The sequence below is a fragment of the Citrus clementina genome, unplaced genomic scaffold (assembly GCF_000493195.1).
Source record: "Citrus clementina cultivar Clemenules unplaced genomic scaffold, Citrus_clementina_v1.0 scaffold_8, whole genome shotgun sequence".
Classification (NCBI taxonomy): domain Eukaryota; kingdom Viridiplantae; phylum Streptophyta; class Magnoliopsida; order Sapindales; family Rutaceae; genus Citrus; species Citrus x clementina.
In genome coordinates, this window is record NW_006262022.1 from 24,713,451 (window position 1) to 24,739,745 (window position 26,295).

General features: G+C 34.9%; 4 protein-coding genes across 5 annotated transcripts in view; 3 read left to right on the forward strand and 1 right to left on the reverse strand.

Moving 5' to 3' along the window:
* LOC18035553 (LRR repeats and ubiquitin-like domain-containing protein At2g30105) overlaps window positions 1–2,850 on the reverse strand; it is a 6,060-nt gene extending 3,210 nt beyond the window's left edge. The window contains exons 1-4 of one of the 2 annotated variants that reach the window (XM_024179393.1): window positions 2,552–2,850; window positions 807–1,090; window positions 622–716; window positions 107–256 (exon numbers count right to left, since the gene is read on the reverse strand). In XM_024179393.1, coding sequence (XP_024035161.1) covers window positions 107–256; window positions 622–716; window positions 807–957 — 396 coding nt within the window. In that variant the 5' untranslated portion in view covers window positions 958–1,090; window positions 2,552–2,850. Of the gene's footprint in view, window positions 1–106; window positions 257–621; window positions 717–806; window positions 1,281–2,551 lie in introns of those variants that run through there. The other variant, XM_006425061.2, reaches the window with a different exon arrangement.
* Window positions 2,851–3,894: 1,044 nt separating this feature from the next.
* On the forward strand, window positions 3,895–5,302 carry LOC18034246 (uncharacterized protein At5g39865). Its single transcript, XM_006425067.2, has one exon. It carries the CDS (start codon window positions 4,251–4,253, stop codon window positions 5,052–5,054), a length of 804 nt encoding a protein of 267 aa, XP_006425130.1. The 5' UTR covers window positions 3,895–4,250; the 3' UTR covers window positions 5,055–5,302.
* A 2,202-nt stretch (window positions 5,303–7,504) lies between these two features.
* Window positions 7,505–10,116, forward strand: LOC18034794 (cinnamoyl-CoA reductase 1). Its single transcript, XM_006425068.2, has 5 exons — window positions 7,505–7,735; window positions 7,862–8,220; window positions 8,446–8,608; window positions 8,878–9,064; window positions 9,785–10,116. Exons 1-5 carry the CDS (start codon window positions 7,618–7,620, stop codon window positions 9,927–9,929), a joined length of 972 nt encoding a protein of 323 aa, XP_006425131.1. The 5' UTR covers window positions 7,505–7,617; the 3' UTR covers window positions 9,930–10,116.
* Window positions 10,117–10,404: 288 nt separating this feature from the next.
* LOC18034413 (gamma-interferon-inducible lysosomal thiol reductase) lies at window positions 10,405–12,689 on the forward strand. Its single transcript, XM_006425069.2, has 5 exons — window positions 10,405–10,902; window positions 11,055–11,120; window positions 11,382–11,522; window positions 11,959–12,051; window positions 12,237–12,689. Exons 1-5 carry the CDS (start codon window positions 10,612–10,614, stop codon window positions 12,375–12,377), a joined length of 732 nt encoding a protein of 243 aa, XP_006425132.1. The 5' UTR covers window positions 10,405–10,611; the 3' UTR covers window positions 12,378–12,689.
* The last annotated feature ends 13,606 nt before the right edge of the window (window positions 12,690–26,295 follow it).

Here is a 26,295-nt window from a genome sequence, read left to right on the forward strand (position 1 = left end):
AATAAGCCAAAAGTCAAGAATGTGATACAAAATGATTAATTAGGTTCTGCAGTCAGCTGACCTGAATTTTGCCTGAAATGATTCACTATGTTCTCAGTATTCATACCTTCAAGTTGTGTTCGGCCAACGCTATTACTCCAGTAGCCTTCCACCTTTCTGAAGAGGTCTTGCCAACCGGAACCATCTTCATGTCTCTCACTCTATCAGTCTTCCTTGAAGTAATAGGGCTCTGAGCTTCTTTCAATATAGGGCCATCCTGTTCACAAGATACATCAATTAAAGGAATCAGGACGTGAAACCATCCTATTTATCGACATAACAAGCTTCCAGAAACAGCATTTCTTTCGAGGATTCCATGAATTTCTATTTTGTTTTACAATACAGAAAGTCAGAAATTAACTCAAAGCTTGTCAATCACATCGTGTACAATCTAAATCACTTTCAACATACAAAAAAGGTCAAATCTTTCAGTTAAATTAACAAATCTTTTTTCACAGAAAAGAACATCTCAATTCAATTAGAGAAGTAAGAAACTGAATATGCTTCCTTCTTTCCACAATTTCCTCAACTGGTCAAGATGATGCGTCAAATAAAGAAAAAGATAGAGACTGATAAAGATACCCCTTGATGCACACCCTGAGTGCCAATTAGCATGAGCTTAACTCCATTTGTAACCCCAGCTACTCCCAAAGTCTCTTCATTCGCCAAAACCTTCCCTTTTAACATGAACACGCAAAAATTTAATCACCAAGAAACAAAAAGAATCAATTTTGAATCATGGGCATTGATTTTATATCGAATGTAACCTTTGAAGATGAGTTTTTGGCCACGAGGAAGGACATTTGTGAGAGGCAAGAGAAGATTCTTCAGGCGTAGAACGGTAGAATCAGGCGAAAGCGTTATTGGTATTGGTCTTCCACAGAATTTCACAGTGATCTTAATTTCATTATCACCCATCTTCTTCTTCTTCTTGCTTTGTTTTCCTTCCTAATGATGACTGGTTTTGTTGCGAGACCTCTTTCTTTCTTTTTTTTTTCTTTTTTTTCAAGAAACAAAAAGTATTCTTCTTTTTTGAGAATAGAAAATGCTACTGGAGGCGGAATAGGATTTGAATGTCAGTTCTTAAAACTTCTAGGGTCTATTGATATATTGATGCAAATTTTAGCGGGACTGAGTGTTATTTTCCCTTTTACGTTATTTAATTGGAGATGGGAATTCACCTACGGTACCGCGGTACCGTATCACTGCTTTGTCTTTTGTACCACCGTAAATTTTTATAAAACTCTTTTTACTTATTTTTATTTTAATTTTACTTCACAAATATTAAGTTAATTTCTCCCAAAGCCGTAAATCCTTCAACGGCCGATCAACGGCAAATCGGCTCCCCCGGTGACTGTGGTTGGTCGGAAAAGACAGAGGGAATTATGGGGAACAAAATCGAAGTGGTTCTGTCACCGAAAACCAGCGAAATCACGGTGAATTGAAGCGACAATTCCGTGACTTTTCACTACTTCGATCGGCAGCTTTCCGAACGGTTTCCTGTGATAAGGATGGCATGGATATGACCCGCGTCGCACGAGCTTCCTATCGGTACCAACCTTCGCCGGTATATGGCCGGAAAAGGAAATGAAATCCGGGTCGAGTTCGAGGGTTCGGGTCGAACTGATTATTTTTGCGACAAGGATGACATGAAGATGACCGGCATCGCACGAGCTTCCGATCGGTACCAACCTTGGTCGGAGGAGTGGCCGAAAACGGAAACGAAATCTGGGTCAGGTTCGTGGGTATTATGATAAAGAGAGGGGTATTGCGATGTATGTGCAATATAGAATAAAAATGTGTAAATAATAAATAGTTTAAGGTGCTACTAAAATGTTTATATGGATGCAGTAGATATTAACTTAATATTTGTAAACCAAAAATTAAATTAAATTGAGTAAAAGGGGTTCTATGAAAATTTACAGCTGCGCTGGCACAAAAGACAAAAACAGTGGCGCCGTAGCTTGATCCTCCGATGGTATTTATTATAATTTTCTACCCTTTTCCTTTAATTATTAATTAATTTATTATAATTAATTTATTAAGTCAAGCAGGAGCCAGAGCCAACAGATGACCAATTAAACAGAGAGGATTTGCCAGCTTCGAAGTGTGCAAGAAATTAAGAAATGCTGGCTTAAAACGTTTGCCGGCACGAGCATTAGGGATGGCAAAACATCGGGTCGGGCTCGGGCTCGGCCAAACCCGACCCGACCCGATCACTAAAGAACTAAAGCCCGACCCCAAAAAGCGCTATCTATTTATAGTTAGGGTCGGGTCGGGCCCAACCCGAATCGGGCCAACACCCAACCCTAACTAAACCATTTTCCAAATGCTGAAATGCAGCTACAACTTGCATTTCCAGATTGCGACTTTGCATTTCCAGATTACAACTTAAAAAGTTCAACATGACCGATCGAGGCTGCAGGCTGCTGGTTTTATGGGTAATTACAGAACAAATTGGTCGGAAATAATTACAGAACAAATTGCCAATTCATGAATTCAACTCACTCACCTAGCGGCGTCGCGGATGGTCACGATGGCGAGTCACGATGGAGAGAAACACAACAGTGAGACGCGACAGCGAGACGCAACGGTGAGACAACACGACGGCGAGACGCGGCTGATTGGCTGGCGTGCGTCGACAGTCACGATGCTGCTGGCTGATTCGGCGGCGGGCTGGGTGGCTGGCTTAGTGGCTTAGGGTTTTTGAGAATTTGAGAGCTGTGCCGTGCGCGTGTTGTGTGATTGTGTCTTGTGTGATGCAGCTGTTTGTGATGTCTGATGTGAGCGTGCAACGTGTGTGATGTGTGCTTTTTTTTTTTTTGTAAATAGGGTCGGGTCGGGTCGGGTTGGCTTTAAGCCCGACCCTTACCCTAAATTTGTTCGGGCCTTAAAATTGTGGCCCGAACCCAACCCGAAATTTAAAAATTCGAGCCAAAACCCTAATAATTAGGATCGGGTCAATCGGGCTAAAATTAGGGCCGGACTAAATTGCCAAGTCTAACAAGCATTAGTGCATCACCATATAGATACCTAAACAGGGTGATGCTCGTAGTCATCCATATCCTCACTCATGGGGGCCGGGCCAAAGAAACCACTCATCATAGTCCAAAGAATTGATGCATCATGCTTCATGTGAAAGTGAGTATCTCAAATCTCTAGGTTATTCTATGTTCCATCAATCGATCAGCATGTGGGTTCATTTTTCTTTCACTCTCCTCCACTTTCTTCCCAGGCCAGCCAGCAACCGCATGTGCAACTTTTCAGAATCCACCCACACATCCACTTTCTCTCTGTACTCCTTTTTCTAACTTTAGCTTTTGGCAGCAAATTAACGGTAATTATTACTTTGTAACACATTGACATTGGATTAAACCAATGGATCTCTTTCTCCTCCATTATCTTCTTCCTCGCAAACTTACAGCCGATTTGCAGATTGTAGGTTGGAAGATGGTGGGGCATATGATTTAAAGAAACTGCTGATACGCATATGACATATATGACAGTCTCCCAAGCCCCATTCCTCTTGTGACCTAAAAGTATTAATGAGTTTCATTTCATCGTCACTTTATTTAATACTGAAGTGAGACCCAAGGCATCAGTAAGTGTAGTAGTAGTATTCAATCAACCTCACTCAACAAAAACTTTGACCATGTCTCTTCTCTCTCAAAACACCAAAGAATGGAGAAAGAGGAAACAGTCCCCTTAATAAGCATATAAATGATGACCTCTCATCTAAAATTAGATTAGGCTTAAATGTTAAAACTCCCATCTAATGCTAATCACAACCTCTCATCTTTCTCTCTTCCTCTCTTAAACTTCTGAAAAAGAGTTTTTTTTTTTTTTTAAAAAAAAAGAAACACAATTAAATTACTTCATTGATTAAACAATAACAAGCCCTTTCTCTCAACTACCTTAACCACCCTACGCATCCCTACCACCACCACCACCACCATTTTAAAACCCATCTCTTGTCTCTCTCCCTAAACTCCTATTCCCTACCAAAACGCACCGCTTTTGCCTCTCCCCTGCAAAGGTCTATCACCAAAACACAAAAAGCAGAGACACAAAAGCAAAAACAGAAACAAAAACCAAAATCCCTTTTTCCCTCTTCTCTCAAACTCAAAATCACACCCTACTAAAGTTTCAAACTTTCTTCATTCTTCCTGTACAATTGCTCTTTACAAACCCAGGAAAAAATAATCAAATCAATGTGGCGGTCGTATATTACATCACCGGTTAAAATTCACAGCACGTCATCACATTCACATTCGTCATTCCACTGCTCGTCCTTCAAAGATATCCAGAGCCTCTGTACAGACGATCCCACCCCCCTTCACAATAACAATAACAACAACAATAATACATCGAGAAAGCCCTCTGTTTTCCACCGGGCCCGAATCGTCCACGCCTTTATCCGCTCCTTGAAACCCGAAAGTGAATCCCCATTTAAACGCGAGCCCAAAAATGAGACGTCGGCAGACGAAAATAACAAATATTCGCTACAAGTTCAGCAGCAGCAGCAACCGACGATCAGAATCCCGGGAGCGGACCAACGCGTTGTCGTATACTTCACGAGCCTGCGGGTCGTACGGTCGACCTTCGAAGACTGCAAGGCCGTCCGATCTATTCTCCGTGGATTTCGCGTGCAACTCGACGAGCGGGATCTTTCCATGGACTCGAGTTTCTTGAACGAGTTACAAGGAATCCTCGGCGGCGGTGGTCAAAACAAGTTGACTCTGCCTAGGGTTTTTATCGGCGGCAGGTACATCGGTGGAGTGGAGGAAGTCAGGCAACTTAACGAGACCGGCGAGCTGAAGAAGTTCGTCGAAGGGTTGCCGGCGGCGGAGCGCGGCGTGTGTAACATATGCGGCGGTTATAGTTTCGTTTTGTGCGGCGAATGCGACGGTAGCCATAAGGTTTACGCCGAAAAAGGCGGCGGCTTTAAGTCGTGTAATGCGTGTAACGAAAACGGACTCATCAGGTGCCCTTCGTGTTCTTACGCGCCATTTTAAACCGTCTGATTATTAGAATTTAGAAACCAAAATATATATATTATATTATATTATATTGGCCTTTCGGGTGTTTTATTTAATTTTGGTATTAATCAAACATTTTTTTTTTTGGTAGTTATGTTTTTGGGTGAAAATCAGTGTGTTGTATGATAAAACCAGAACCGTTCGATTTGTTGCTTTAAGATTTGTATTAGCTCCTTTGGCCCCTGACTCTTGTTGGTATGCTTTTTTAATCTTGTACTGACACTGAAAGAAAGTGAACCATTTGAAATTACAATTGGTTGGCTACGTAATCTTTTGTCATTATTATTCTCTCTCTTAATCTCTTTTTTTCAAAAAAAAAAAAAAAAAATTATAATGGCGTTTGATATTTAATGTACGTTTTCAGATCATTTGTAGTCAGTCTCGTAGAATTCTTTGATACTGTAAACTTTAAGAAATTGATATATTTATGTTGGGTTTACGTTTTAGATTGGAGAATAATAATGATTTTTCACTCTCTTTGAAAATATAGAAAGAGAATGGAAAATGAATTGATACTTTTATTTTTAAATAAAATAAAATTTTTTAATTTATTTAAATAATAATAAATAAAAGATAGTTATCATTATTATAAATATAATTATTTTAATAATTATTTATATAATAATAATTATCATTATTTTATTTTATTATAGTACGTAATTGTAACTACGAGTATTTTAGTAATGTATAATAATTCATTCCAATTACGAGTAGGGTCCGTTGTGGGTTTACTGTTACTAAACTTACAAAAGAAATAATAATTTATCAAATCAACATGTGACCCATAGTAAGTTTTTATATTTTTGGGAAAGAAATGCGTCCGTTGTGGATTTTAACAATAATAAACTGATCCGCAACTTGCAATTAATTTTTTATAGGTTTCCATATTTAAAATGATAAATATTAAAAAATATTTCAATAATACATAAAATTTTGAGTTATATAATTTAAACTATAGATTTATAACAGTAGCCTAAAATTTCATTATTTTAGATTTTATCAATGTAAATATATCAGTCATCATCAATAAAATCAATGTTTTGCTCTATCTTGTAATGAAAATACAAATGTTATCTATTAATAAGTAAATTTTGTACAACTACCATTAATAATTAATTAAACAAATAAAAATTCACCTCACAAGGTTCAAGCCCCTACAAAAGTATTGTGGAGACTAAAATTTCCTTCCCAATTATGTAAATAATTGTGTGAAGACATTCTTCTCTCTCTCAAAATAAGAATGGAGTAGACATTTCTCGAATATTTGAGAGGGTTAAAATATGGACTCTTGTCCAAGTAATTGTCTTATTGTAAATATATTAGTAAATATTTTTATATAATGTGAGTTATAATCCTAGGCATTAGTCTTTTATAATAAAAAAAAATGTGGGATGCATATTTTTTCTTGATATCAAACTGACAATAGTTTTAAGTTTGAAATATCAAATTCGCTTGCAACTTATAAAATTACTCGCAGCTAGCGGGTTTGTAGATTCGTGGGTAATTTTATCATCCATAATCACAAGATAAAGTAAAAACATCAATGTAAATTTTATTTATTTAGATTCCAATTTATATAGGTCAAATCAACAACTTATTTTGATTCTCATTCCTTATTATGATTTCACTCTATTTCGATTCTAATCTATTTTTATTCTTATGTATTGTGATTTTGCAGAAGTAAGTACACCATTCAATAAGGAAATAAATAAAAAAAAATTATGGATCGACCGATTCTTGGTTTCATATTAATTTGCCGCAAGTCAATATTGATTCAGATTTTTCTAAAACGAATAAGAAACTTACAAGTCGCCAAAAACCAAATCAATCCAACATTTGCCCACCTCATCCATCACAAGTTTCTCTTTATTTTCAATCATTTATGTTACATATACGAATTTATGCTTCAACCATACAATCTAAAATAGTGTAAGAAAAAATATTGGATAATTTAATCAAGAAGGATAACAATAATCATAAAGTAGTAAAAAATGAACAATTGAAAAGACATGTAATGGGGGTATTGTTACAGATTTTTTTTTTTTTTAGGTTTTAATAGTATTTGATAATGCAGAGTATGAATAGTATGGTAAGCTCAGTGGGGCTAATCAGTGCAACCTTGCTAATGTGTCAAGTTAATTAAACAGCTCAGCATATGGTTAACAGAAATCGGTAAACATTAACAATGCGTGCAATCTCAATTTTTTTAGATGCAAATTTTTCGTATCTTTGCAAATGTGGGCCGAACTCTGGATTTTTTTTTTTTTTTTTGCCACCTCTCGCAAAACCTTTGCTGAAGTTGACTTCAATATGCTTAAGGCCTGGCCAAAAATCCGCTCGACGGGGCCACAGATTTTCATTCTCTCTTCTCAAAGGATATTTTAATGAAAAGTCTAAAATATCCTCCGAGGAGAGAGAATGAAAAGTCTAAAAATCCGCCGGACGTGGCCACGTTAGTCATTTTAATGGACGGGACATGGCATATCACTAGCAAGTGCAAATTCGTCTGCTCGAACAACAGCGGATACCGATAGAGAAAATGTCCAAAGAAGCTGAGGTGGTTTGCGTCACCGGCGGCAGCGGCTGCATCGGCTCCTGGCTGGTCCGTCTCCTTCTCGAACGCCGCTACACTGTTCACGCCACTGTCAAAAATCTCAGTTACTTCCTCGCCCTTCAATTCAAAATCCCTTACTCTTAATAATTAATTGATTAATGATCTCAAATACCTCCAATTTCATCTTCACTGAAAATCTAAAAATCGTTTCTTGTTTTGTCAACTACAGGTGATGAAAGAGAAACAGCTCATCTCAAAGCGCTAGAAGGAGCTGACACGCGTCTCCGTCTCTTCCAAATCGACCTCCTCGATTACGACGCCATCGCCGCCGCGGTCACCGGCTGTACTGGTGTCTTCCACTTGGCCTCACCTTGCATTGTCGACAAAGTCGAAGATCCTCAGAACCAGCTTTTGAATCCCGCGGTTAAAGGAACCGTTAACGTACTCACCGCAGCTAAGGCACTGGGAGTGAAGCGCGTGGTCGTAACGTCATCGGTTTCCTCTATAACTCCTAGCCCGAAGTGGCCCGCTGATAAAGTCAAAGATGAGGATTGCTGGACCGATGAAGAGTACTGCAGGCAAAATGAAGTAAGTAGCTGTAGTCTGCAGTCTGCAGGCAAAATGAAGTAACACTGACTTTAAACAGTAACTCGTGAATTGTAATTGCTGAACGGTGAATTTCAGGATCATTAATTTTTGCTTAATTAATTTTTGAGGGTTTTGAGTTGCTAATAGATCGAAATTCTGAGCAAGTTTTGTTAAAATTTAGTTCTAAAGATGTGTACTTTTGTTGCTGTTATTATTGTGAGTAAGATATGGTATCCACTGTCGAAGACATTGGCTGAGAAGGCAGCGTGGGAATTTGCAAAGGAGAAGGGTTTAGATGTGGTGGTGGTAAATCCTGGAACTGTGATGGGTCCTGTGATTCCACCAACACTCAATGCTAGTATGTTGATGCTTCTGCGGCTTCTCCAGGGTAATGCTCTCTTTCCAATTTCATCAGCTTACAAGTTTGTTGCGCTGTAGTTCTATTCATGTTGTGCGATTGAGGTTTCATATTAGCTAGATTTCGCTTAATTTAAATCTTTCAGTAGATAGATACAGCGTGTAAGAGGCACTTTTAGTTTTCTGATTTTCAATCACGTTTGCTCTTGTTAACTAATCCCTACGAGTTTTACATTTCTGTGGACTGGTTTTCAGAATTAAGAAAAATGCTCAACATGTCACTTTGCCTATTGTATGTAGGTTGCACTGATACATATGGGAACTTCTTTATGGGATCGGTCCACTTTAAAGATGTGGCCTTGGCACATATTTTGGTGTATGAGAACCCATCAGCATGTGGAAGGCATCTGTGTGTAGAAGCAATATCTCATTATGGTGACTTTGTGGCCAAGGTCGCAGAACTTTACCCTGAATATGACATTCCAAGGTAATGAGTTTGACTTCCTCCTATACCTAGATCATAAATAATTTTAAAAAAAATTACCTGCATAATAGGTTTGCAACAGAAATAATGTTCATGTTTTTTTTAATAATCCATGAAAAAATATTTGCAACAGAAACAATGTTCATCTCTTTTTATAATCCATGAAAACATATCAGAAATTTGACTCAAATTTATATAATCATATTGCATGCCAAAGACAAATGATCTAGACATGGTAATGCTGAAACGGGAAGATATAGAAGTTTCATGACTCACTTCTGTTTAGCAATTTATGAACAGCACTTCTGCTTTTTGATCAATGTCAAATATCTGAACTGCTATGTAAGAAGGCTATTTTTGCCATACTTGATCCTATGATTTGCCAAAGTCTAGCTTTCATATGTAAAATATGACAGTACTTCAGCTGTTTTATTATGTGGGTAAGCAGTACATATACATGCACGCTGCCTCCACACTGAGTTCTTTTCTTCCTAATCTCTCAAGCCTCTAAATTTTTCCTGGTTGGTTTAAGTTCTCTTTTTCCAATTGTATTGCTAGAGATCATTAAAAGTTTTAGTCATTATGTCTGGTTAATTATCGACGTTGAAATTTTCTACATGGATTTCAATCACCCTTCTAGATAATTTGATGTTTATGGTGAATTGCAAGTTCTTGATAAATTTATAATGCTTCTAAGCTGTATTTTCCTGCATTTACATGTAGACTGCCAAAAGACACCCAACCTGGGTTATTGAGGACCAAGGATGGAGCCAAAAAGCTAATGGACTTGGGTTTACAATTCATTCCCATGGATCAAATCATCAAGGACTCTGTCGAGAGTTTGAAGGCCAAAGGATTTATCTCTTGAATGAAAGCTGCAACGTGTCAGCAGCTGCTGATGAACCCATCCGCTTTATACAAGCAGAGGGCTGAGAGCTATAGTATAATTAGATAATTTGGTTAAATGTTGTCTCTTTGTAATTTTCTGTGAAATATCGTTGAGATGAGCCACTGTCAGGAAGTCGACAACTTAATAAATAAAATATCTTTCTAGACTTCCTCTTTCTGTCAACACCAATGAGTTGTTATTTCTTCGTCTCATCGTCTGAAGCCAATGAGCTGGTCTTTCTATGGTAGCACAATCGGGAAGAAAGTATAATTAAAAAAAAAAAATCTTTTTTATAAGACGAAACACGTCACGAGGAGATAAATAAATTCATTTGTCCACCTGTAAGGTGTATAATTATCGTTCGAGAGAAAAACTACCACTGACAATTAATGTCTCCGTGTTGCTTTCATGCGCGAAAATGTCGTAACTAAGGACCTTGCTACGTTACAGATTCTGTATGTAACGCAGCAAATGAGGAGCAGCCACGCGTTGCAGGAGAGAGGAAAAGTTGTTGGAACTTAGCTGATACAAGACTAATTTCCATTGAGCTGTTACATACAGAGTCTGTAACGTAGTTTTGTCCCGTAACTAAACCATTCTCGCACTTTTTCACTTAAGAAGAAAGGGGAAAAAAAAATATCCCTAATTTACGGATTCATCTATGGCTTCTTCTTCTTATTCCTCAACAAAAGCCTTATCTCTTGTCTTTTACATTACCTTGTTCTGCTTCTTGTCTGGCTTTGTTTCAGCTTCTAGAACTTCACCTTCAGATGTCAACAGTAAAGTCAAGTTAGGTCTGTACTACGAGTCTTTGTGTCCATACAGTGCCAATTTCATTATCAATTACTTGGTTAAAATCTTTGAAGATGTTGATCTGTTATCCATCGTTGATCTCCATCTTTCTCCCTGGGGGAATGCCAAAATCAGAGCCAACAGCACCTTTGATTGCCAGGTTCTTCTATTTCACAACCCAGATATTTCTATTGAAAAAAAAAAAAACCCGATTAAAATAATAAGAATAGTAATAATGAATGTGTTAGAATTCTTGATTGACTCTCTGCAATTTTAAGTAGTTAACAAATAGTTGTTTGATGTTAATTGCAGCATGGCCCTTCTGAATGCTTGCTGAACACTGTGGAAGCTTGTGCGATTGATAGTTGGCCTGAATTGGTAAGGCTTTGTTTTTATTGTAATTTGAAGCTTTTATATTGACATCAGTGTGGAACAGTCTGTATAGGAGGTGGAATAAAATTGCTGGAAATTTAGCATGGGCACTACAATTACAACCATACCTTAACCCAGTTAAATAGTAGAACGCTGAATTGAAATTTACAGGTTTTTGAATTATGGGAGGATTTTTTTTCTTTATCTTTTTCAACCTTTGTCTTTTGATTGGAAATTCTTGTGAGTAAAGTGAAGTTTGTGGTGCAGAACAAGCATTTCCCGTTTATCTACTGCATTGAGAGTTTAGTGTACGAGCATAAGTATTCTCACTGGGAAACATGCTTTGATAAATTGGAACTGGATCCGAAGCCAATTGTTGATTGCTATACCAGTGGATATGGAACACAGGTAAAGTTTGCTTAAGTTATCTGTGAATTTGCATTTGCTAGCTCTTGTCTAACCAATACCAACACTAAATCAGTATGGCTATCTTCCCAAGAACTGCCTTTAAGTTGCAGTAATTTATAGCATATGTAAGCGCTTGGGTACATGAACATAGAAGAATATTACTGGCGTTCTATTTTAGATTGCCTATAAACCTGGATGCCACTGCATTTAAATATTAACAAAGTGCAGTTGAGTTTGCAATCAGCTAAAATATTAGTCATCTTTCCCTTAGATATATCTGCTTTTCTTGTAACACCAAGCAAAGAAATTTGTTTCTTGACAGTGGACTGCACAGTCAGTGAATATGGAGGAACTACAAAAGTAGATAAAGTCCAGTGCCTGTGAAATTGTCATATATGATTGATTAATTTGCGATTGGATTTTATATTACTTGCAGCTTGAGTTAAAATATGCAGCTGAGACAAATTCCCTTGTGCCTCCTCATCAATATGTGCCTTGGGTTGTTGTGGATGGACAGCCACTGTATGAGGTATGTTACTGATTTTCTTATTGCCTCAAGTTTGTGGAAATCAGAATAAAATTTGTTCAACAAAAATGTTTGATTTATGAACTTTGAAGTAGAAAGATTATTACATCTAATATTTTGATAAGCTTTTGCATTAGAAATATTGAACGTGGGGGTCTTCAAGAATTGAATTATTTCTCTTGCCGCAGGACTACGAAAATTTTGTAAGCTATATCTGCAAGGCTTATAAAGGCAATGTCGTGCCTAAGGCTTGCAGCAACCTATCCCTCATCACGAACTACTATGGAGTCGAACAAAAGCCTGTCTTTCCAGTTGGCTATAATAAGTAGATAACAACATTACCCACAAGAATTAAATCAGCCATAACAATGTGGATACGCAAGATGAGCATGGTGGTAGCTTCATTGTAGATGCCTCGTAGTTCCATATGCTCTTTTCCATTGTGTTTCTGACTGTTAATGAGTCCCCAATAAGGTGCTGATGACTTGGTCACAGGTTGTTAGTTGTTGTCTAATATGTGTAGTTTTTATTTATTGACTTTAAAATTATGATATTGCATGGAGAGCTATTGGCTTTTGCATAAGTAATGCGTGAGCTTTTCAATTTTCGCGCATATATATAAATAAACCGAGTCCAGCTACTGGCGTCCTCCAATAACCTTTTAAAACCCTTTTGGATATTTTATAACTTTAACCTTCGTTAAAATTATATTACTGGATAAAAAAAAATAAGTTTAATTAAAACGTACACTTTAATTAATTTAAGGCGAAAATTCGCTTTGTAATCAGGAAAAAAAAATTTAGTTTGCTACAATTTATCATGCAATCAAAAGAACGTAAGTTCTTAAATTTTTTAATTATTATTTGTAAACAAAGTTTTTTGATTATGTTCAATTGTAATGATGAGAAAGATGTAACATAAAAAAATAAAAAAAAAATGAAATTGGGTTTAATGAGGAATATGCTTAATCAAAGTATTTTTAATTTTAATTGGCGAGAGAAGAGGGGCTGCAAGGGGGTTTTAGAGGAGTGCCAATAGTTCAACCCCATGAAAAAAAGAAACTCGGTGTTTTGGAGATACTCTAGGTCTTTGGCCCATTAACGGCATGCCCATGGGCTATAGAGCTCCTGTCTCATTTGAAACTGCATTTAATTGGGCCGGAAAGGATTAACTGACGCATAATATTAAGAGCAGATTTGGCTACTCCCCTAAAAATTCTTCATCAGCCCCTTTCTTATTGAAATTACTTGAATAATCAAAGATAGAATTTAATTAAATAATAAAATAAAATATTCTTCTAATAAAATTTTTATACTGACTTCATTCTATAATTTATATCTATATTTTAATTTTTTATTTTAAAAATATTATTTAAAGAAAATTAGAAGAGTTTCTAGTTGTGGAGATATAAATAATATAATAAAAATAAAAATTTAAGATATATATATATATAAAATAAAAAATTCAAAAATATTTTTTAGGTAAAATTATATAGAAGGATGATTAATTTTAATATTTTAAATTTGTATTTTATAAAAAAATTAGGAATATTTTAAAAGATAAAATTAAAAAAAAAAAGTGTTATATGAATTTACAGGATGTTAAAAGCTCCATTCTAATATTAACAGCATATGAATGCTGTTACGAGGGTTGGAAAATGCGGGTGGATGGATCCAAAAATAAGTGATTAGAGACAGCATCTTGATCGGACACGCACCGTTTGTCAGAGACATCTACGGTCCAGATATCTTGTCGGCGAATAGGAGTACGGTTGGTCAAACTTGTTGGGACCCACTCCCCTCGTTACGTCAAATTTATTTGCATTTACTTCGTTGATTCCTCTCTTCACCCTCTTTCTTTCTTTCTTTCTTGGCTTTTCGGCTTTTACTTGCTGCTTTTGCTCGCTTTAGCCTTCAATGGTCCCTCACTGCCAGTACCACCACGTCAGTTCCCCATACGCTTGGACTATGGGCCTACGGCAACATTGGGGGAGAGATGTGATTAAACTATTTTTAAAATTAAATATTTATTTTATATTAGTACATTTAAATTTAGTTCTAATAATCATGCGATTAACGATGTCAATCTATAAATGGACTTAACTAGGATTACGTTTGAAAAAAATTATCCATTTATAAAATTTCTTTCATTTATAATTTATTGTAATATTTTTTATATATTATTTGTTAACTTTTTGATAAAACAAATACATCTAGAATATCTAAAAATATTAATTAAATTTTTGACTAGTTTATTAATTTATGTTTTTCTTTATAATTACGACAAACTAATAACTAGTTTACTTTATAATTAATTTAACTATTATTATTAAGTATCTATGAATAGTTTATGTCTATTTTTAAATATGATTTAATATAGTCTAATCCGATATTGTATTAAACATAAGACAATATTAAATAATCTACTCTATTTCAATCTAATTTAATACAGACCAATCATAATGATTATTTCAATCTGATCATTTGCGCCAAAAGTCATCTTAAAACGATAGTCCTTCAGTAGCCTTAACCCCTTAATAACAATACATAGTGGTATCTCATTAACTTCTTTTATATCATAGGTGACCCTAGTTAACCTCATTAATTTTTATTTTTTTTTATAAAAGGGCTCACGAAGAGTTAAAACAACACTAATCGGGAGTGTGCAACCCCATAAGCATCCTTACAAAATAAGCCAACAATTGCAGAAGGAGGAGATAAAAGAACATACAAGCCTATAGGATTATTTAACCTCATTAATTTTGTTGAACAATCTTTTACCATTATATATATTATTCATTTGAGTTTTGTAGGATCTCATTCTCCTTTTAATATCTCACTTGTATTGAACCCCAACTTTTGAGCTATAACTAATATAATCAATGTAATAACTTAAATCCTCAAGTTATGTTATCATTATCTAAATTTAGTCTGTGAGACACCCTTAGGCTATGTTATTGATTAACTCCTAATGAATTAGATTCATTACCTAATTTAAATTTTTTTCTAAATTTTAAAGATTTTGTGTCACATGTTTATTAGTATTAATATATAATTAAAATATAATTATTGTTTTAATTTATTAGCTACTAACTACGCGAGTAAATTTTATTCACGAGCAAATCAGAGGATAAGAGGATCCAAAGAAACACTACTTATAATTCTTACTCATCGTTCAAATTCAAGTCTTGGTTTAAGCCATTGGGATTTGGGGGGAAGGAAAAAGGAAAAGAAAAGAAATTATTGCTTTTGGGATATATATTCATAACAATCTATGGTCGAGGAGTTGTCTATCTATTCATAACAATCTATGCAATTGGCACCGTGTGAAGTACGATATGATTTTGCCAGCCCTCCCGTCACACACTCAGGACTCAGCCTAGCATGTGCCATTTATTGACTTTATTACTACGAGCACGGCAGATAAATCACGGCTTAATAAATTAAAGAGAAATGAATTATATATACATACGTACGACTGAAAGTGACAAAACGACGTTGTCTTTGTCCTAGTGGTGTGACTTCATGCCACTGTCACTGTGCATAAACAATTATATATCCTCTAATTCTTTAATTCTAGTCTGACGTCGCCCGTAATACCTTAATACTTTAATCTTCCTTCTAGAATTATGTGTCATCAATGATTGTGATAACAGCTAATCATCTTTCTTTATTTCTATTTTTTGGGAGCTTTGATTACGTACGCCTTCAAAATTTTGATCCCTTTGCCCCACTTTCAATAATTTGCCACTTTCTTTTTATTGTCGCATGACCAAAGGGGCTTCACCACCCTTTTCTGTTTTTTTTTTCTTTTCTTTGTCGTAAGAATAATGTGTGGTTTTGTTTAATTTCTAAACTACATGTATTTATATGGAGTTCTTGAGCATCTATTATCACTGCCACTTCAGTTTTGTCAAAAGTTCATGTAACCACATAAAAAAAAAAAAGTGCTTGAGGTAGAGTCGGACACAAACATTGTGGTTTTTTAGATTCTTTTCCAAAGTCCTGATCGTTGGGATTATGCTTATTTGTTGCCTCTGGTGTGTGCTTTGATTTCATCTTCTTCAATTTTAGTTAGGCGTGTGTTTAGGGAGGCCACTTCTACTACAGAATTTTTTGCCAATTGGACCTATACTCATGTTAGTCAACATTTCTTATGTTCTCGAGATTTTCCTGAAAGCTTATTTGGCATTCTATATTAGAATGTGCAAGATTGTTCCTCATGTCAGACATTAGGATTGATGGCTTTCTTATGCTATTTGATCGTTTTATACTTCTCTTTCTATTCTTATGTACTTACATTTGCTTCAGGAGGTTTGGTTTATTTCTCTCTCCTTATGTATTTACTGATTTACTGATTTATATTTCATGTATAAGTCTTGCCTAACCCCCATGATCTTTGTGGTTTCTTTCCAATAATTAAAAAAAAAAAAACTGTTCTATTTTATATCATTTTTAGTGATTGAAAAATAAGTTTTCATGGCCGACATAAAACTTTTATCCTTGCGAAATAGAAATACAGCTACTTTTCCCTACATGAAAGCTCAATAGATTTAATTCTCTCACTGCTTAAATCTGTCCTTGTTTAAGTAGTGTACTTGATTTTGCAAGAACAAATTATTCATCCACATAAAATGCCACATATTAAGATCATGCAATCAATTAGAGAAATACAAATGCATTACATGCTATGTAATCAAAAACTTGATTTTTAAATTAACCAATGATAATTTAACAGTAAATTCAAATCTTCTTATGGCAAAGGTTGCAAAATGCATTGAATTTATCATACATATCTTCATTTACATATTAGAAATATATAAGCATTTTAACAATAAGACTAGCAAACATAGATATAAAAATTAGAAAACTTTGTACCTATGAACCTTGGAAATTCTCATTCTTTGATGCTCAATTGACTATTTTATCATTTTAAACCATTAAAATAATCATCTTCCTGTAGGGCCAAATAAATATTTAATGAATCATTGCAAATACTTGATGTGGTATATTATTTTGCTCATCTTTATATGATATTGTATACTTCATCAAGTCTCATCATATCTTGAACTACTATGGTTATTTATTATTGAACGAATATCTGGTTCTATTAGTTTAATTCATTTAATAGAATTAATAAATGAATTGGATCAAATAAAAATACGTTTATTACTCGTTTACCCTATAACGAATTTATGATGAATTGAATTGAATATGATTTTTTTTCAAAAATATAATCAATAAACAAAAATTAAGTAAAACAAAATATAAAAAGACCACAAATTTAACATTTTACAAAATACAAACTTATTATCATTTCCAATTACGATATTAGCCTTTAAACTTTAATATTTTACTCATATATTTAAAGATAAATAAATAATTTAATTAAACGACTTTTAAATGAATGGATTGTATTCGATTCATTTATCATCCATTTATATAACGAATTCTAAATGAATAAACAAATCAATGAACCTCAAACCTGAATTCCATTTTCAAATTCACCTGTTTATTAAATGAGTCAATTTTTTTTATAACCAAATCCACTTAATTCGCATCGAATCAAATAAAATAAACAAATCTTGACCTAAATTACTACCCCTAATTAAAATTAAGAAACCCTAAAACTAAAAAAGGTGAACCCGATCCCTCGTCTCTCTCAACTGTCACCACCTGTCAGCGACTCATCTTCAGCCCATCTGCCATGCCAAATCACCGTGATGGGCCACTAATCGTCTCCCTCAGCCATCATCTGTCATCCACCCGTCGGTTGTCACTTTCTATCAGCATGACAATAATCTTCGTTGGTGATGCAACTCCCACCTTAAAGCCTCTCAGTTATCGTAGCTCCCGTTTGACTCGTCTGCTGTTAGCTCCTCACTTGATGTTGACTTCAGCTCTTCATAGTTTCAGCTTGTAGCATTTCTTAATTTTGAATTTCTAACTTATTGAATCTGTTAGTGCTATTACTGATATGATGAATTGATCATTGTGATTTGTGAAGTGATGAACCGTTATTAAGTATTAATGACTTAACATTACTATTACTATTTTGGTGGTTAAAGCAATTGACTGCTACGGTTGATTGGTGACTATGATTTGTGAAGTAATGAACTATTGGTAAGTGTTAATGACTTAAGTTTTTGACACAATGACTTAATGTTTCTAAAACTGTTTTGGTGATTGAAGCTACTAATTTGTTGATTATATTAGTGTTTGAATATTATGGTGAATTAGTGATTGTGCTTTGTGAAGTGGTGAACTGCTATTCTGAAAACTTAAGTTCTATTTTGACTTGATTAAAGCTCTTTTATTTGTATCTGTAATATGAATACTGCAACCTAAAATTGGCACTTTAACCCGAAATTGCAACTCAAGCCATAATTGTAATCGAAATTACAACCCGAATCGAGACCATTAAATGAAACTTACCCAAATTGAACTGAATCAAAATAGCTTTTGAACCGTTTGGGTTGAATTTTTGAATCCGAATGGGTTTCAATTCGAATCGAAAACCGAGAGACCAACCCCTAATTGCACTGATTATAAAAAAAGAAAAAGTAGTTTTTTAAAAAAAATTCCAATTGCTACTTTTTTGGTACTATATTTTTGAATGCAGGGGTAATTTAATAATTTACTGTATGTTGAGTCATCAGGTTTAGCTATTTAATTGCCTTAAATAAATCCTATTTATTAGGAAAGTAACTGTTAGCTTAAATATTTCTTCTCCATGATTCACGATCTGTTAGAGTGGAAAATGGGTAGTTTGTTTTTCAGTTTTCTTCCCCTGCTTTTGTACGACTATAAGTCAATTATTTTGCATTCGAATCAAATAAGAATTATTCTGCAATTCTACAGAGTTGTGTGCAAAGCCTCTTATACCCAACAAAACTGGTATCAGAGCCTAAGGAACTGCAGTTTTCTTAGTGAGATTGATATTGCAGAAGAGTAAAACACGAGTTTGAGTGTCAAGAAGATATTCTGAAAGAAGTTCTTTTGCTATGGCAACAGAGAATAGCTTTGTTCAACCTTCCATACCTCGGTTTGATGGTTTTTATGACCATTGGTCAATGTTGATGGAGAATTTTCTGAGATCGAAGGAATACTGGAGCTTGATAGAAACTGGGATTCCCACAGTTGCAGATGGAGCTCAACCTACAGCAGCAGAACGCAAAGCCATTGATGAGGCAAAACTCAAGGATCTGAAAGTGAAGAATTACCTGTTTCAAGCCATTGACAGAACCATCATTGAAACCATCCTCAATAAGGAGACATCCAAGAGCATTTGGGAGTCAATGAAGCAGAAATATCAAGGAACTACACGGGTGAAACGAGCGCAGTTACAAGCACTTCGCAGAGAATTTGAGATACTGCAGATGAAGGGAGGAGAAACTGTAGATCAATACTTTGGTCGGACATTAACCATTGTTAATAAAATGAAAGCTCAGGGTGAAGATATGAAGCCCATTGTTATTATCGAGAAGATTTTGAGATCAATGACTTCAAAATTCAACTATGTAGTCTGCTCTATTGAAGAATCTCACGATCTCACCACAATGAGCATTGATGAGCTTCAGAGTAGTTTACTTGTTCATGAGCAAATGATGCAAACTCCTTCAGTAGAAGAGCAGGCTCTTAAGGTGACACATGAAGACATAAGTGGAGCAAGGGGCAGGGGAAGAGGAGGCTTTCGAGGTAGAGGAAGAGGAAGAGGTAGACAGCCATTCAACAAAGCTTTGGTGGAATGCTACAATTGTCACAAATTAGGACATTTTCAATATGAGTGTCCACAATGGGAAGGAGGTGCCAATTATGCAGAATTAGATGAAAGTGAAGAAATGCTTTTGATGGCATATGCTGACTTCAATGATGACAAGAATAAAGAGGCTTGGTTTCTTGACTCGGGATGCAGTAATCACATGAGCGGAAGCAAGGAATGGTTCACTGATATTGATGAACAATTTCGTCAATCAGTGAAGCTGGGCAATGACACAAAGATGGCAGTAAAAGGAAGAGGTAATGTCAAATTTCAAGTCAATGGAATTACGCAAGTCATCACAAATGTGTATTATGTGCCAGAATTAAAAAATAACCTCCTAAGCATCGGACAACTACAAGAAAAAGGGGTTACAATATTAATTAAAGATGGGGTGTGTGGAGTTTATCATCCAAGGAAAGGGTTGATCATGCAAACTACAATGTCCACCAACAGAATGTTTGTCATCCTAGTGACAAAGTTGCCTACAAACTCAACCTGCTTTCAAGCTATTTCTGAGGATAACACACATTTGTGGCATTGTCGTTATGGGCATCTCAGTTTCAAAGGATTGAAAACTTTGCAGCATAAAGAGATGGTGAAGGGGTTAACTGTAATGAAGATGCCGAGTAAGCTATGCACAGATTGCATGATAGGGAAGCAACACAGGAAATCAATACCAAAGAAAAGCTTGTGGCGAGCTACACACAAGTTACAATTGGTGCATTCTGACCTCTGTGGACCTATCACACCTGCTTCAAGTAGTGGAAAGAGGTATCTAATCACTTTCATTGATGATTATAGTCGAAAGGTGTGGGTTTCTTTTCTGTCTGAGAAATCTCACGCACTTGAAGCTTTTAAAATCTTTAAAAGTTCTGTTGAAAAAGAAACAGGTTGCTCCATTAAAGGGCTTCGAACAGATAGGGGAGGAGAATTCACCTCGCATGAGTTTACTGCATTTTGTAGTGAACATGGCATAAACAGACAATTAACAGCAGCCTATACCCCTCAGCAAAATGGAGTGGCGGAGAGGAAAAATCGAACCATTATGAATATGGTTCGAAGCATGCTATCCGGGAAGAAAGTTCCAAAATGTTTTTGGCCTGAAGCAGTTAATTGGATTGTTCATGTTCTTAATCGAAGTCCAACATTAGTAGTCAAATACAAGACGCCGGAAGAAGCATGGAGCAATCACAAACCAACAGTTCACTATTTCAGAGTATTCGGCTGTGTTGCTCATGTCTTGGTACCTGAAGCAAAGAGAAAGAAACTTGATGATAAAAGCATCAAATGTGTCATGCTAGGAATGAGTGCAGAATCCAAAGCATATCGTCTCTATGATCCTTCAACAAACCGAGTTGTGATTAGTAGAGATGTTGAATTTGAAGAAGACAAATGCTGGGATTGGGGAAGAAGTACTGAAGCAGCAAAGCTGGATGTGTTAGATTGGGGAGAAAGTGAAGAAGAAAGCAATGATGATACCTTTGAAAGTGAAGAAGAAGAAGGTGATGAAGCTGCCTCAAATGATTCATCAAGTTCAAGCCAATCTTTGGGGGAAGATCAGGAAGTAGGGAGGACACGGAGCCAACCCACTTGGATGGAAGATTTTGTAAGTGGAGAAGGTTTGTCTGAAGAGGAAGAACTAACCAATTTTGTGTTTTTTACATCTGTAGCCGATCCAACCACATTTGAAGAAGCAAACAAAAGTGCTCGATGGAGAAAAGCAATGGATCAAGAAATGGCAACAATTGAGAAAAATAACACTTGGGAATTGACCACCTTACCTGTTGGGGCAAAAACTATTGGAGTCAAATGGATTTTCAAGACAAAGTTGAATGAAAATGGAGATGTTGAGAAGTACAAAGCCAGACTTGTGGCTAAAGGCTATGCTCAACAATATGGGATTGATTACAAGGAAGTTTTTGCTCCAGTGGCTCGTTGGGACACCATTCGAATGGTGATTGCTCTTGCTGCTCAAAAAGGCTGGAATGTGTATCAATTAGATGTGAAGAGTGCATTTCTGCACGGGGATCTCAATGAGGTAGTCTATGTTGATCAACCACAAGGGTATGTGAAAAAAAGAGATGAACTGAAGGTTTATAAGTTGAAGAAAGCACTGTACGGGCTCAAACAAGCTCCCCGAGCATGGTATAGTCAAATTGAATCTTATTTCTTCAAACAAGGCTTTGAAAGGTGTCCACATGAACATACTTTGTTTGTGAAACAAAGTGAAGGAGGTAATATTCTCATTATTAGTTTATATGTTGATGACCTCATATTTACTGGTAATAATGAGAATATGTTTGAAGAATTTAAAAAATCTATGGAAAAGGAGTTTGATATGTCTGACTTGGGCAAGATGCGTTATTTTCTTGGAGTTGAGGTAGTTCAAAATGAAAATGGGATTTATCTTAGTCAGAAAAAATATGCAAAGGAGGTATTGGACAGGTTTGGAATGAGAGAGAGCAATCCTTCTAAAAATCCTATTGTTCCTGGATGCAAGTTGACTAAGGATGAGAATGGAGTGAAAGTTGATGAAACTGAGTATAAACAGGTAGTTGGGTGCTTGATGTATTTGGCAGCTACACGACCTGATCTTATATATGTTATAGGTTTAGTGAGCCGCTACATGGGGTGCCCGACAGAGTTACATATGCAAGTAATAAAAAGGGTGCTCAGATATCTCAGGGGAACAGTGGATTTGGGACTGCAATACAAGAGGAATGGAACAAACAAGTTGAAAGCATTCACTGACAGTGATTATGCAGGGGACTTAGATGATCGAAGGAGTACATCATGGTATGTTTTTATGCTCAGTTCCTGTGCAGTTTCATGGTCCTCTAAAAAGCAACCAGTGGTCACATTGTCTACAACTGAAGCTGAGTTTATAGCTGCTGCCTCTTGTGCTTGTCAAGGAGTTTGGATGAGAAGAGTTCTTGAAAAACTTGGTCATACTCAAAATGAAAGCACTGTTATTCACTGTGATAACAATTCAACCATTAAGCTATCCAAAAATCCAGTACTTCATGGCCGAAGCAAGCATATAGATATCCGTTTTCATTTTCTCCGTGACCTGACCAAAGACGGAACAGTGGAGCTTGTGTATTGCAGCACTCAAAACCAGATAGCAGACATCATGACAAAACCGTTAAAGCTTGAAGTATTTGAAGCACTTCGTGAAGGACTTGGGATGTGTAGTGTACCAGAATAAACTAATTGCAATTGTGCAGTCAGTTTAAGGGAGGATATGTTGAGTCATCAGGTTTAGCTATTTAATTGCCTTAAATAAATCCTATTTATTAGGAAAGTAACTGTTAGCTTAAATATTTCTTCTCCATGATTCACGATCTGTTAGAGTGGAAAATGGGTAGTTTGTTTTTCAGTTTTCTTCCCCTGCTTTTGTACGACTATAAGTCAATTATTTTGCATTCGAATCAAATAAGAATTATTCTGCAATTCTACAGAGTTGTGTGCAAAGCCTCTTATACCCAACACTGTATTTATATAGTTTTTACATTTTACTGGTTTAATTATCATTTTACATAATTATAATAATTCCATAGGCAAATAGTCTTTTTACCATATATACTTTAACATATTTTAATTTTCTTAACAATAAGGTGGTTAGTTGATTTAAAAAATAAAAATTAAATAGTACAGAGATATTGTTAGAAATTTTTAGTGGCAGCGTGAAGTTGTAACAAAGTTGAGGCAGTGCATAAATAATTGCAATTTAATTAAAGTTAATGCACCAACCTAATGCTCATTATATTGTAAATTCATATTTACCAAATGAAAATTTTCAAAAGGATCTTACCACTAATTGAATGGAATAATATCCTTCTTTGCTGACCTTATGCTTTATTGGGCATCTAATTCTTTGCACATTTAGGTAGTAAATTCAACTTCTCTATAGCATACCAAACTTAGAACTACCAGCCCAAGAATTTAATCTAATTTTCTTTCATCTAACCCAACTATAAAGTCTAGTCAAGCAAACTTTTTGTTGTGATAGTAAAATACTCTTTTTTCTCAAAATTTGAGTCCCTACAATAATAAATTCATTCTTTTTTCTATATACGTTTCGGTGGTAGGTAAATTTCACTTTATTAGTGTGTAAATTTTTCAGCTACATTATAATTTTACAAATAATTTTTGAGTTACATTATAATTTTACAAATTTGACTTTCGAAATTTTGGTAGACCACGAATTACAGCACCAAAAGACTTTTCAAATGAGATTTTACTATTTATTTGAAGAGCCTCATCAATCAAAAGAGTTCTAAGGACCAATTAGTAATGCTGTAACTTTTAAAATAATTATTGTTAGTTGTGTGCCATAAAAATAATTAGTTTTGAAGAGATTCAATTTAATATTTGGTATTTATTTTTAAAAGTACTATAACTTTTAAAAGCAGTCATATATGTTTGGTAAATCTTAGTGTTAGACTACTGTAAAAATGTAAATGACTGAATTGAGTATAATGTTAAATAAAATTTATTTACACTTTTCTAAAAAATTATATAAAATATTTTTTATAGTGTGTGTAAAATAGTTGTTAACTAAAATAAATATTTTATATTATTATTTTTTTATTTTGTTATCTCAATATAATTTTTAATAATAATAATTCCTTTAGAGTTAATGATTTTATTTCTTATTAATAAACATAATTTCATAATTTTGATTTTTTTAATATACATGAGGATATATGAAATTTTATTAAATATAAAAGCGATTCTCAAAATCAGATTTTGAAAAACTACTATTTCTCTGCTTTTCAAAATCTATTGTGGAATGGGCGATTTTGCTAAAACTGAATTTTAAAAAAATTTACTAAACAACAAAATTAGTTTTTAACTTTTCATAAATCACTTCTAAGTCTCCCAACAACAGTTCGAAATAGACCCTAAATGATCCTTTAAATAAGATCGTCATTCTCTCTCTTCGATATTGAAGAGAGAAAAGCAGTATCTCATTTAAAGAATCTTATTTTGGAGGGTCTTTTGAAGCTTTAAACTTAGTATTATATTATTTTTTATCTCATTATTCTTAAAGAGAGAGAAATATAATAATTGCTATTATATAGGTATAAGAAAAAGTTTGACTAAAATAATATAAATTTATTTTTATTTAAAGAGTTTTTGAGAGATGATTTATTTTTCTTACTCTTATATTTACCATACTTTTGTCTCAAACTTTTTAATCAATTATGCTAACTTTCAAAGCAACCTTTAAAACCAAACCTAACATCCAGGCCTAAATTACAATGCTTCAGGATTCTTGCCCTCAATTAAGGATAGATGAGGAAGAAAGTGATTGCATAGCGTGTCAAGATTGAGTCACTCTCCCAGGACAAAGCTACATTAAAACAAAGCTACATTATCTATTGTCATGAAATTCCGGCAAGTGTCAATTGTAATCAATACGGATATGGATTTCAATCGAGAAATATTCCAGTGATGGGATTGCTAGCATTTTCCTCTTAGTACTGGGACACTCGATGTTACAGGTAACAAAATTCTACTGTTCAGTTATAAAACTCATATATAGCTTGGAATTATACTTCATTCAGCGTGTGCCGTCGTTGAAAAGAAAAGCTTATAGTAACAGACAGTGAATTGAAATAATGCCGAGTCCTTCGGTTTTATGCCCAAGTGGCAGAGGCCTACTAGAGTAATATTTAGAGTCCTTTCATTTTCTTAAATTAATCATGACGTAGTAAGCAACCAATGAGTTGTTCAAATCATTGTTAGATATGGTCTAAACCGACTTTAACATCTATGCCTATAAGGCCACGAATCATCTCCTAATTGTCTTTCTATCTTCACACACGCACAAAAAAGTACAATAATTCATATTAAAGTATTTATTGTTAACTTGAATGTGGCAATTGGCAAAGAATTTCAGATTGAAAGCTCACTCTATGTATATACACATACTAATATTGTATGAATTACATTATATTGAAAAAGCCAAATCGATAATATATTTTCAACGAAGGTCAGCTCGGTATCAATCATCATATTGATCACCCATCAGCCCATCACCCCAGAGATAAAATGGGTTCATGTCCATTCTGGAACTAGACGAGCTTTTATTTGGGATACAAAGATAAACATGTTTAAAATACACGGTAGCTGTGACAGCTGCACAGGAACCGCAAAAAAACCGGAACAAATCCACGAATAAACTGACCAAACTTACCGAAAGTAAAAGAACATGCATGTGTGTGTCTCTGTGTGTGTGTACAAAACTCTACCGTACAAGTACATTCATGTAAGAAATACCAGTGCAGAAGTCAATCGCTCATAGTCATAGAATGATATTCGATTATCCGGAGACTGCTTATTCAACATGACAAATTATTATAAACATTTATGTTGAAGTGTCCGATTTTAGCTATTAAAATTTTTAAAAAAATTGTAAATATACTAGTTTTATAAATTAATATCTTCTTTTACATCATTTTCATAATTTTTCTAAAT